The following is a 13,412-nucleotide window of genomic DNA, read 5'->3' as shown; positions in this document are numbered from 1 at the left end:
AGCTCTTAGCCACTACCTAACTGGGATGTAGTGTGCCATGATACATGCTTCTTGTTGTTACTGAAAGATTCAAAGGCTCTAGGAGCCTGGCACTAACGGCATTTTACTATCTATGTGTTAGAATTAAGGTAGCTATGTGAACTCTAAAGATTTTTGCCTTTCAGATTTTAACAAAGCAATTCAACTTGAAGGGTCTGAACTTGATGATCTCATCTTTTTCCCAATTTAATTTATTGCCCGTCACCCAGCTCTCATGTTAACTGACAAGTTACACTGAAAGGCTCTAGAATCTAACTATTAGTTCTGTTACCCAATAAAGCGGAAACGTAGCCCCAATGGTAATAAGGCCACGATCCTGCAATTAGACCCACTAGCACAGAATTCTGCACCTGTGCAGAGCCCCACTAACTTCAATGGGGCTCTGCACAGGTCAGGTGCCTGGGTCTAGCTAGCAGACAGGAGTGTAATCATCAGGGCCTATGATTGCAGTTACGCTGAGGAGTTTTGGTTAAGTCATGTATCGCAACAGTGAACACAAAAAGGTTTGTAGACCTTATAGGTTTCCAAGGGAAGACTGACAGAGAGATGGGCACCATAGAAAACAGCAGCAAAGATAAATAAATATTCCCTCCCCCGCAGACAAAAAATACGCTGAGGTTGCAACTGAACTATGACTGTACATATCAGTAAGTTGAGGATAAAAAGCCTTACTGTTATTACTATATTTAAAAATGCCAAAACAAGCATTAGAAACCTAGAAAATTCAGAATTAACTGTTAAACTTTTTAAAAATCTAGCATTTGAAATGACGGAAATATTTTAGTCCTGATTTTAGCAAAAATTTCAGCTCAAGTCTGGTTAACTATGGAGTCATTCCACCACCTCCATGATTTATAAGGTGCTACAAACCCAGAGGCTTCCGAGTACTTAAGACAAAGTAAATATTACAAATAACATGGTAACATGGCAAAATATGGCATATGTATGTACATATATAAAATATTTATCAGACAGACTAAAGTAATTCTTGGTATTAGAGTTTAGTGAATAAACAACTTGATATAAAATAAATGATGATAGGCAGCCTGTTAAATTCAAGTATATGTTATAACTTGTTTGTTTTCTAAGGAAAACAAAATAAAGATATTAAATAAAAACATGTTTAAAACCATCTGTTTTTAAAAATATATATCCAAGGCCTAAAACTAGTTCATGTTCAGCCACAAGTTTGTTCTTATAGCCAAATTCAAAATTAAAACACAAAACAGTGTAAAAATCTTGAGCAAAGTGGCAATCATTATCATCTGAAGAGAGAACACACATCTCTATACCCAAAACACATCTTAAAAGCAATAGGAAATGCTGAGAGAATAATGTAGCAAAAGAGGGGCTTGTTGTAATAAATAGCTACTTTTCCCATTCCTCTCCGAATTTTCCCTCTATGCATTGGTAAATCTACTAAAGTAGCAAGAAGACAGATGGAAGGCATAAGACAGACAGTTTATGAAGAAAATATACTTTCACTGAATGAATGGATGCCCTTTCCAGAATCTTTATGAAGCTGTAAAACAGTTGGAACTGTTTCAGTATGGTTATTTCATGAGAACAATATGGCTTTCCGGCAGCATAAATACTTCATGAATGAAATGGGTGCCTTTTATACACCTTTCCATCAGTGTAAATTATTCTTGAAAGCAAACTGCCATTTGTAGGTAGTATCCATTTAAATAACAACAGAAATGGATTCTGGGGATGATGTAAACATAATGAATCTAATACTAATATTAGTGAAACTGAATATGAGGAAAGCATGCATGTACTTGTTGCCTGCTTCTGATAGAAGTAATATTGCAGATTAATATATTGGTCTGGGGGTAAGTGTGGGGTAGGGTGACCAGATGTCTCGATTTTATAGGGGCAGTCCTGGTTTTGGGGTCTTTTTCTTACATAGGCTCCTATTACCCCCCACCCACTGTCCCGATTTTTCACACTTGCTGTCTGGTCACCCTAGTGTGGGGAAGGAGAATGAAAACAAAGCTATGTGTAGAAAAATATGCATTGTACCATATACTTGCTATAAAAGCCTGCTTGGTTAAAGACTGGCTAATTCCTTGTGAAAAAAACATTAAAAACAGTCTGGTTTTCAAAGGTGCTGAGCACCCAACGCACCTGTTGACTTACATATTTTCATACACAGACATTAGAGAGATCTGAATAAAAAGTGACTTTTTAAAAATGCCATCAGTTTCTGCTGAGTATTCCTCAATTAAAGTCATAATGCTGTTTTGTTAGGAAAGAACTTCTCACTGCAAGCAATTCTAACGACAAGCTGCAGAGAGTGGACCACATTTTCCAGTCCATGAAGGCCAGTTTGTGCTGCTACGCAGCACACAATGGCCTTAAAACATCCACAGACTTCTGTGAAGAATGCCCCCATCACGTAGGGGAATATCCACTGACACCAAGCTAATAGTGGTAGTGCAGCCACATCCTATGCTAACCACTCCCAGCAGCCCTAGTATAAAAGGGAGAAGAGGGAGAAAGATGAGCTCTACGACACTCAAACCTCAGCTAGAGTAAGAGACCCTTATGCCATCAGTGGCAGCAACCAGTGTTAGAGCAGGACTCCTCTTTCTCTAATTTACACCAGAGCTGGGCAGCCCTAAAATTAGGTAGCTGCAACTAGTTCCCTGCAGCAGCTGCCCCTGTCTGGACTTAGATACAGTGACTCCAAAATGAAGACTATAAGGAGAAGTCGTGTGAAACACAAAGAAGCCTGGTTTTAGTCACGTCAGCAATAAAAACCAGAAGACAAATCCAGAAAATCTAGGTTGTTACGTGACAACAGCGCTGTCTAAAAGGGCTTTTCAATTCCCAGGATGAAATTCACCCAAGGTCTAGAGAGCTAGCACAAAACTTTCCACAGCATTTAAACCCTGTTTGGGGAGTGTGTGCGACGCTGTCGGTGGAATAGCCATATGGGACACTTGTACATTATAGAAGGGATCTCTGCATCAGGATTGGATACTTCATGCAATGGAGGAAGTCAAAGACAAGGGTCATGGGATCCACATTTATGCAAATAAACAAGCAGTGTGGTGGGGCTGCAGCTGCTAATCCAGTTCACTATGGAGTAGTGCCAATGGGATGGTTGAATTACACCCATATTGTACCCTAGCTTTGGGTTTTACCCCTCAACCCACCCACATTCCTCCAGCAGAGTTCAATCGCTCGGACGTTAAGCAAAAGTGTATTTCACTCATGATGAAATAAGGTCTTACCTTGATTTAGTTCCATATCTGTTACTTGTCGTTCAAGCTGCAGCCTCAATCTCTCATTAGTTTTAATGGAGTCTTCTAAACGTTGTCTCAGAGATCGAATTTCTTGAAGATGCTCCATTAATAACTCTAAATAAATCAAGAGTTCTCTTTTCGTTTTGAGTAAACGATATTATTTTTACAATGGGTACAGTACATAGAGCAGTGTGTGTGATGTGGTAAAAGAGCTAGAAAATCTTTTACAAAAACAGCAAGAGAGGCTAAATGAATGGCACTCACAGTGGGCCTTTTCAATAACTTACATGAGTCTTACTGAATTCTGTATTTTGTGATTTAGATTTAAACATTCCTTTCATGAACTCTTTATTCTGTGTTCTCAAATAATCATAGACGCTAGTTTTAATCTCTTCTATTTAAAAACAGTATGTGATTACACAATTTTCTAGTTAAACTGTTCTATTTATTTGGTAATGAATCTAAAGTTTACAATACAACTTCATTTCTAGACTTAGTATATCAACTGTATATGATTTCCCATATAACAACAGGATGATCACTAAAGTAACTCACGTATAAAATAAGTCTTTGATGTACACTGTGTATAATAAACTCCATGCCTTAACAAATAAGTCTCTTCTACCTAGTTTCAGGACAGTACCTTTTCCTTTTTGCTTTGCCATTCGACAATTCCTCTTCACTGCTGTACGTTTCAGCAATAGTCAGGAACTTATTGTTCTAATTGTGACTCTTGTTTGTCAGTTTATCCATGTCATCTACTGCTGGTTTATTTAAAAAAAATTTCCCTAAACACCACACACTGTTTCAGCTGTTAAACTTTCATCTCTGTCTACAGCAAACTACTTTGACCATCAGTTGCAGTTACTGAAACTATCCAGGTCAAACATGACACCAGTTATTAATTATGCAGCACTTACAATTCTCAAGGAAACACAAGACTGGGTTTTATAAAATTAGAAAATCTGTCTTGTTTTCTTTTTTTTAATTTATTAATCTCTTGAGAATGTCTGTTTTCCCTCATGCTTGTCTATTTAAGGACCATCTAGAGTACTGTACAAGATGACAGTCCAAAACAACAAAGGCACGAAATATCATAGCTAATTTTGTTTCAAAGAGAAGATAGCTTCCATCGTTGTCATCTTGGTACGCATGATTACTGAAATTACAATGATTATGCAAGATACTGGAAAGATGAAACAGATATACATTCCACATTATTTCTTAATTAGTTCCCTTATGAATTTATCTAATTTCCCCCAATATATAGTAAATCTTCAGTGGGGAAAAAATTACCTGGGGGAAACTTGCTTGGCACAAGTGCCAGTTTGTCATGTTCTTCCTCCACTAGGTCTTGTTTAGGTTCAGGTGATCCAATAGATGATTTTTCTGACATTTCAAAGTCAGACAAGCTATGAAAAGCAGAGGGTATAGGCGACTCATCCTTAAGCTGCTGGTACATTGTGGTGGTCTTCTCATTATCCCTTGTGTGTCAAGCAAAATATTTGTAAATGTACAATGATAATTATTGCTTTAGAAGCACAATGAATAGGGAGAGATTGGTGTCAAATTCACAGGATACACGTATAGTAGCAGATTTTTAAAGATACATAGTGACATACCTCCACATATCAGAGATAAGAATCTAGCATGAAATCCAGGCCCTACTAAAGTCAATGGAAGTTTTGTCACTAGTGGACTTCAAGGGAGCCAGGATCTCACCCTTAAAGTTCATTTTCCGCAACTGATCTATTTTAAGTGCATTTTGTGGCAAGGGGACTTGCAGCTATCTTAAGGATTGCTCCAGCACAAGATAATCCTGGGCTGGCATAAAACCAATTTAGGTAACTTCACAGCACCTGCTCTCCACACCTCTAGTGTAAGGATGCTTTGAGAATGAAGCCGAAGAGCAATGCATTTTGGTAATAAGAACATAAAAACGGCCATACTGAGTCAGACCAATGGTCTATCTAGCCCAGTATCCTGTCTTCTGATCGTGGCGGGCACCAGAAGCTTCAAAGAAAATGAACAGAAGTGGGCAATTCATTGAATGATCCATCCCCGGTCGTCCACTCCCAGCTTCTGTCAGTCAAAGGTTTAGGGCAGGGGTCGGCAACCTTTGGCACGTAGCCCATCAGGGTAATCCACTGGCGGGCCGCAAGACATTTTGTTTATGTTGACCGTCCAAAGGCACGGCCTCCCGCAGCTCCCAGTGACTACAGCTCCAGTTCCTGGCCAATGGAAGCTGCGGAAAGCAGCGACCAGCACTTCCCTGTGACCCGTACTGCATGGGGTTGCATCCCGGACCATCTTGCCTAATAGCCACTGATGGGCCTATCCTCCATGAACTTATCTAATTCTTTTTTGAACAGTTATACTTTTAGGCTTCACAACGTCCCAAGGCAACGAGTACCGTAGCTAGTCCCTACAGTTCAGTCCCAGGGTGAGGGGAAGCAGAAAGGTAGCTTAAAGACACCTTTGCCAACCCTCTTCTCTCGGTTGTGCTGAGCATCCAGCCTAAATATTTATGCTTATATGCCCTAGTATGTTATCCTAATTTTATTTATGCTAGTAAAAGTAACAGAGTCTTAGTAACCTGACACCTCACTTTAGTGGCTCTCCTGAAAAGCAGGGAGAGACAGCTTGTTTTCTATGAATATTTTATTAACAAAATGGATATTAATGGAACATGTGTTGTATAAGCAACAGTCATCTCAAAAGAGCAATAGAGTTGAAGTTGGGCTATAAAACATACAGGCTCTTTATCATTTAAATACATAACAAATTTAATGCCAGTCTTCAATGGTACTCTTACCTGTGTGCTAATTCATAAAGTTTGGCAACTTCTGCATCCAATGATTCTCCTGCAGAATAAAAATATTGTTTTTAAAAAGGAAGAAAAGTGCACTCAAAATAATACTGGTTATCTAATCTTTTTCTCTGCATTAACGTATTTGAATAACTTGAGTGCTAATTGAACAGTGACCTGGGAAGTGCAAATAGATACCAGCCTATGTAAAAAACACACACTTGGTAACAGTGCTGAGTCTCCATGTTATTAAGCACAACTGGCAGTCCTGGCTCAAGAAAGGCGCAGAACTTGAATTTCAGAGGTCTGGACTGAAGGTCAGGATTGAAATGCACAGGCAGAAGGCTATTTATGCTACTGCTTTACAGTCAATTCTTAGTAAGCCAAATGTTCTGTATAATCCTATAGAGCAGCAGTTCTCAGACTGTGGGTCGGGACCCCAAAGTGGATCGGGACCCCATTTTAATCGGGTTGCCAGGGCTGGCTTAGACTTGCTGGGGCTTGGGGCTGAAGCCTGAGCCCCACCACCCCAGGCCGAAGCCTGAGGGATTCAGCCCTCAGGTTATAAGCCCCCTGTCTGGGGCTGAAGCCTTTGGGCTTCAGCTTTGACCCCTTCCCCGCCCAGGGCAGTGGCGCTCGGGCTTTGGTTCCTGCTCCCCAACCCGGGGCAGCGGGAATCAGGCAGACTCAGGCTTCAGTCCCCCCTTCCTGGGGTCATATAGTAATTTGTGTTATCAGAAGGGGATTGCGGTGCAATGAAGTTTGCGAACCCCTGCTCTAGACGTTTTATTTTAATGTGTGGTTCAGTGCAGTGCCATTGTGTTAGATATATTGAACTGTCTCAGTTGTCAATGACTTTCATAGTATATAGGAAACCATCTGTTGGTTGGGGTGGGGGTTTAAAGCATGTTAATGTTTATGCACTACAAAATCTTCTGATTTGTAATGCAAGTATCCACTGAAATTACTGAATTCACTCAATCTTTCGTTAGATTGGTATGACACACTAGTTATAGCATCTTTTTCACATATACAGCCTCTTTAGTATGAGTAATCACAGCGACAACATGCTGCGGGTCTTTTTAAAGAAGGACAAGATAGGGACCATTGTTTGATTGCCCACGGAATGCTTCAGAAGAAAGAGTCTTCTACAGGAAATTACAAGAAAATGTTGGGCTCAGTGTCCCCCTTTTAAAAGACTACCTCAAGTGTTTGCTTGAAGATAACTTTGCAGCTGACACCTGCAAAAATGCTGTTAGTTGACTGAGATATGCTGGGAAAGTCCATCCTTGAGGAGCTAGGAAAAAGCTTTCTTGGTGGACTTTGCTCATCGTAGTATTCCTTTTTCTTTTTGCCATCACTTTGTCACTCAAACTTCCTCAGTAACAAAGAATGACGATTAGGATAATGGCTATGGCACTCTGTTCCTTTGGATGACAAATATCAATTCCAATGACTATTTTAGGGAACAGTATTGCATTTTAAATAGCCATGATTTAAGGTGTAAATCTGTCTTTCCGTCACCGTGCTATTCCATGCTTATGTCCCCACAGACCCTTCTACAACAAGATTCTGGATCTCAGCACACCTTCTGATTAAAATAGCCTACAAACATAAGGAACAATACACAAATGACCGACAGCTTTGGAGAGTCCTACTGCTTGGATGTTCCAGGCACCTGCTCTCCAGCCTAATGCCTTACTGCAGCCTGGGTGCATGGGGACTAAGACTGGACAGAGATCTCAGAGCACCCAAGAAATATCTCCCCGGAAAAGACAGAAATTTTTCAGGTGCATAAACACTCATTCTTCAGAGTATAATCCAACCTTCTAACTGATGAAGGTTAGGGAGGGACTTCCTCTACCATCAGGTCATTCCACAATTGTCCACTACAGCATTTCTTGCACCTTCTCAAAGCATCTGGTACTGGCCACAGTCAGAGACTAGATGGCCCATAGTTATGGCAATTCCTGTATTGCAATGGAAAAGCTCTACCTTACGTAATGCATTTTCCACATTTATAAATGACAATCTGCATTAAAAGCACAAGTCATTGTTTAGGATTTAATACATGTATAGCACTAAACAAAAAAGGCACATTCTTCAATGATATTCTAAAACCTCTGAACTTTTTATGGGCCCAATCCAACTCCAATTGAAGTCAATGGGAAGACTCCTATGAATACTTCAGTGGGAGCTGATCAGATACATAGGCATGATTCAAAAGTATATAAAGCCTGGATCCTATATTAAAAAATCCTGGAGTCCATTTGTTGTTAAACGTGTCATTGGTTTTGCTGTACCCTGTGGCTTTAGTCCAAGTAGTTTTGGTTGCTTGGTGTGTGTGTCTTGTGACACAGGAACAACTTGAGATGCAAGGACCCAATTGCAATGACAACTACAAAGTTAAAAATCAAGCATTGCGTGAGCACTAGAATTAAATCTGCCATGCAGTGGCAGGGACAGCAGCTGTCTGCCTGGCATTCTGACTGAAAGAACTGTAGAGGGAAGGTCCCACTGTGAGTGACATGAGGACAAACATAAGAATAATACATAGAAGCTGATTTCCAAGGCAAAAATATTATTCTTCAGATTTCAATAAAATATTTATGTACCATAGACAACAGGCTGGGAAACATAGCTACCTACCATATAGAAACTTCTTTTCCAGCTTCTCAAACAGTTGCACACTTTGATTCAGCTGTTCACGGAAGCCTTCAGCAACATAATAATCAACATCGCTGGCTTGGAGCAGCTCCTCAAACGCTTTAATAAGGCTGGTCAGATGTTGATGATAGGTGACACAGATGCTGTGGATCTCTTTAATTTGCTGGCGTTGAAAGGAGAGCTCTCGAGCTTGGGAATGAACTAATGAATCATATCTGTGAAAATGAAATGATCCCTGAAGAGAATGTTTTGACCATAACGAACATTTAAAAAAAAACAAACTAAAATGAATTACAATTCTATTTCTAGACGAGAATGTTAGGTTATGTAAATCCAATTTCTCTAAAAATGCCCTACGGCAACAGTGACAAAGATGTCTTGCCCTTACTACTAGGCTTTGTATTCACGCCAACAACTTACAGGTTATCATGCATTATGTAACTGCTTAATTTATAAGATAAGCAGGAATTGAAATGATGAATTCGCTTGTAGGCCACCCAAACACCCAGTATTAACCTGATTCTTAGAATCTGACAAACAGGCGAGTCAGATGGCACCTGAAGGAGCTATAATGAAATGAGTAAAGAGGCTAAAAATATACATCTCTACAATGGTTGTCTCTGAAGGACCAAGACAGTCAGATGGGGTCCACCTTCCTCTGAAACATCGCATACTGTCGTCTGCCAGAGGCAGGATTCTGGACTTTGTGGACTAATGGTTTCATCCAGTATGACAAATTCTAGGTTACTGTCTCCTGTGTTTATTACTACAGATGTGATCATGACAACCAACTTACTGCCTAAATTCTTGTACTTCAATAGGTAGGATATAAATTTCAGCTCAAAATAACTGAATTTATACTGCACTTGTGGATATAGATGTCCACTTTATATTGCAATTGTCCCTATCACTGATATGCTTCTTTCTACAGAAATATGTACCTTGGGGGAGGAAGGGACTGAAAAAGGAAAAAAACTAACAAAATATGGGGCATAAACAAAAACTATGACAACGTGGGTTGCTAGAACATTTTTATTTCTGCTTGTATAGGGAGAGGATGTATAACTCATGTGTGGCTCGGTCACTTGTGAGTCATGCAGTCATACCAAATCCATGGCAATAAAAACTTTATAGCAGCCCATCCCATCCCATCCCTTAGATTACATAGTTAGATCTATGTATGTCATATGTGTGAAGTGTATTTTCTAGGATGCAAGTTCATATATTTTATGGAGCAGGTGTGTATTTTTCTAAGCTAACATTAAAGTGCCACATCAAGGGTTTGCAAGCATCATCAATCATGAATTATGGAGAAACCTAAAGGGTTGGAGACATTTCTGTGCTCCGCCTGCTGCCATCAGGTATTCCCTAGGGGAAAGAGTGTCTTGTTGCCAAACCACAGGATTGGGTATAAGGAGATCCAGATTCTAGGATGGCCAGTTTCAGTCTGTTTTGTGGATAAACTACTTAACTTTCTTTGCCTCGGTTTCTACATATGTAAAATGATGATACTTCCAAGCCTTACAGGGAGGATACACTGGTTTTTGAATTTCTATTCTAAGGCTTCATTCATTAATTTCACATGTATAGTGCTTTCAGATACTTGAATGGAAGGCACTACTGTACACAAGTGCAACATAGAAGGTTCCCAGGAATTTGGCAGCCAACTGCCCATAGAAGTGTTTCAGACTAATTCAGATTTGATGTAGAATTTCCTTACTCTTGACACAAAAATTAGAATGTGAGTGCTGCAAAATTCTGGGAGCATTGACTGTGGCTTATACTCACAGACTTTAAGGTCAGAAGGGACCATCGTGATCATCTAGTCTGACCTCCTGCACGCTGCAGGCCACAGAATTTCACGCCCCCCTCCTCTAATAGACCCATAACCTCTGGCTGAGTTACTGAAGTCCTCAAATCATAAGAACATAAGAAAATAAGATCGACCATACTGGGTCAGACCAAAGGTCCATCTAGCCCAGTATCCTGTCCTCTAACAGTGGCCAATGCCAGGTGCCCCAGAGGGAATGAACAGAATAAAATAGATAATCATCAAGTGATCCATCCCATTGCCCATTCCCAGCTTCTGGCAGACACAGGCTAGGGACACCATCCCTGCCCATCCTAGCTAATAGCCATTGATGGACCTATCCTCCATGAATTTACCTAGTTCTTTTTTTAACCCTGTTATAGTCTTGGCCTTCACAACATCCTCTGGCAAAGAGTTCCACAGGTTGACTGTGTGTTGTGTGAAAAAATACTTCCTTTTGTTTGTTTTAAACCTGCTGCCTATTCATTTCATTTGGGGACCCCTATTTCTTGTGTTATGAGGAGGAGTAAATAACACATCCTTATTTACTTTCTCCACACCAGTCATCATTTTACAGACCTCAATCATATCCCCCATTAGTCGTTTCTTTTCCAAGCTGAAAAGTCGCAGTCTTATCAATTGCTCCTCACATGAAAGCCGTTCCATACCCCTAATCATTTTTGTTGCCCTTTTCTGAACCTTTTCCAATTCCAATATATAATTTTTTGAGATGGGGCGACCACATCTGTACACATGATTTAAAGACTAAGTTACAGAGAATCCACCATTTACTCTAGTTTAGACCAGCAAGCAACTAGTGCCCCATGCTGCAGAGGAAGAAGAAAAAACCCCAGGGTCTCTGTCAATCTGACTTAAATCATCACCTCCCACAGAGAAACCTGCAAAAGGGAGAACCTCACTCGAGAAATCAAATAGGAGACAGCATCCTGCAGGGAAGATTTGTATAGGCCTCTGGAGGAAGAAGGGCATGTGGCATAAAAACCATCACGGGAGTATGATATGGATGTATTAGATAGGGTGACCAGACGTCCCGATATTTACGTGTTTGTCCCAATATTTCGCTCTGCCGGCATTTTTTTTTTTTGCTCCACTGGCAGCACTCGGCTTTTTTTTGTTTTCTCCACCAGCCGACCTTCCCCTCCTCCCCCCCGTGTCCCGATATTTTCTTCCTCTCATCTGGTCACCCTAGGATTAGAAGCAGTTCTTTAATAGTAGAAATAATTTTTGTTCTTATAAGGCAACTTCTAAGTAAAAATCTCTGTCACTCTACATTAATGTTAATGAATTTTAGCCTTCACCACACTGCACTGTGGAGGTACGTAAATATGAATATCCCTGGAATTACCTCCTACAGTACTGGTGTTTGCACTTACTCATAGGGGCTGAAAATGTGTTAACATTACTCACTTGGATGGTGATGTTTCTCTAAGTTTGTTTTGCAGATGATATACTTCATCGAGAAGGTGCATATTTGCAATTTGCTCTCTTTCAAGTTCAGCCTCATTTTCTAATAATAGCTGCTTAAGATTTTGTGATGTTTGTTCATCAGGTGTTTCTGCACACTGTGAATTCAAGTTTTCAATGTGGATTTCATAATCCACTTGCTGATGTACCGTAGAAAATGTTTTGGTCTCTTGTCCATCAGTATCTTGCATTTGTATAACATGTCTTTCCATGGGCAATTCAGCATCATTCAAAGCTATATTAAAAATATCACTGGACAAAAAAGGATTAGTAGGCTGCAAATGAAATATGAACATTTTGTACTTTTCAAGCTCAGACTTCATATCCTTAATTCTTTGTCTCAATTCTTCCAGGTCGTCTATGACTTCATAGTCATCAAATGCATCTGTACTTGCTACACTCAGTTTGAGAGAAAGCAGACTCTTGGAACCTGAATATGTTGTAGCTGAGTCAAAGTCCTGGTTATCCATGGAATAAAACTCTTTATTTAGCTCTTTCAATGAATGTAGAATGTTCATATCGCTAATGTTATGAGGAGTTTCTGTTTCTGAAAATAAAAGGATTGTATGTGAGCATTAATATTTATTTGACATTTGGCTCATAACAGCACTTGAACAAATCTCTTCACTTTCACAACAAGGGAATAAAATAAACTGCACTTAGTTTGTATCTTTGACCTCATTATCTGTGCCCACTAATCCATCTTACATTTCTAACATTCCAAACCTCTCATCAGCTTCCAAATACCAATTTCCAATACATAAAACCAGCTCTCTCCCCAGGTAGGGATTTAAAATTACACTTGTTATATTCCGTTCTAGACAAGTGACTATTGCTAAGTCCAATATCTTTCAGCACACCAAGGTGAGTCCCTCAAACACAAGGCATTATAACACTGATTTACAAACGGACCAAAATACTTTAAAAAACTTCTTAAAAATTAATTTTATTTTCTCTTCAGCTCCAATATCCATACACAGCCAAGTGGAGTTTAAAGTCGGAGGATTTTAAAAGATTACTAATAAATATCGTAAGTTGGAAAAAGAAGTTCTAATAAGTTCTTTTTAAAATGTGGCCTAAATAAAATCCATAATACTACGCAGGGTTAAAGATTTTATTGGTACTCATTTGGGATGCCCTAAACAATTCACATTTAGCTAATCCACTCATGGGTAATGCCATCACCAGAGATTCATGCCAGTACAAATTTTATACTTCTATACATCATATATTCTACATTTATTGGGGTAGGGAGAGTACATATAAGTAGCTAGGGGACTGGAATTTTCCCATTACCAGGAAACAGAGTCCTACTATCAGGCTAGCTCTGCAAAAGATCACCAATATT

The 13,412-nt window shown here is 39.6% G+C and overlaps 1 protein-coding gene across 4 annotated transcripts in view; it reads right to left on the bottom strand.

Annotated features, from left to right (window-relative positions):
- The window catches only part of CDK5RAP2 (CDK5 regulatory subunit associated protein 2), a 101,598-nt gene that overhangs the window by 21,294 nt on the left and 66,892 nt on the right, over positions 1–13,412 (bottom strand). For all 4 annotated transcript variants that reach the window (XM_054007341.1, XM_054007344.1, XM_054007343.1 and 1 more), the window contains 5 exons: positions 12,008–12,611; positions 8,752–8,984; positions 6,109–6,157; positions 4,590–4,777; positions 3,282–3,407 (listed from right to left, as the gene is read on the bottom strand). In XM_054007341.1, the coding sequence (XP_053863316.1) occupies positions 3,282–3,407; positions 4,590–4,777; positions 6,109–6,157; positions 8,752–8,984; positions 12,008–12,611 (1,200 nt within the window). The remainder of the gene's footprint in view (positions 1–3,281; positions 3,408–4,589; positions 4,778–6,108; positions 6,158–8,751; positions 8,985–12,007; positions 12,612–13,412) is intronic.

The sequence above is a fragment of the Malaclemys terrapin genome, chromosome 17 (assembly GCF_027887155.1).
Source record: "Malaclemys terrapin pileata isolate rMalTer1 chromosome 17, rMalTer1.hap1, whole genome shotgun sequence".
NCBI lineage: Eukaryota > Metazoa > Chordata > Testudines > Emydidae > Malaclemys > Malaclemys terrapin.
This window is presented reverse-complemented; position numbering and strand designations above follow the sequence as displayed.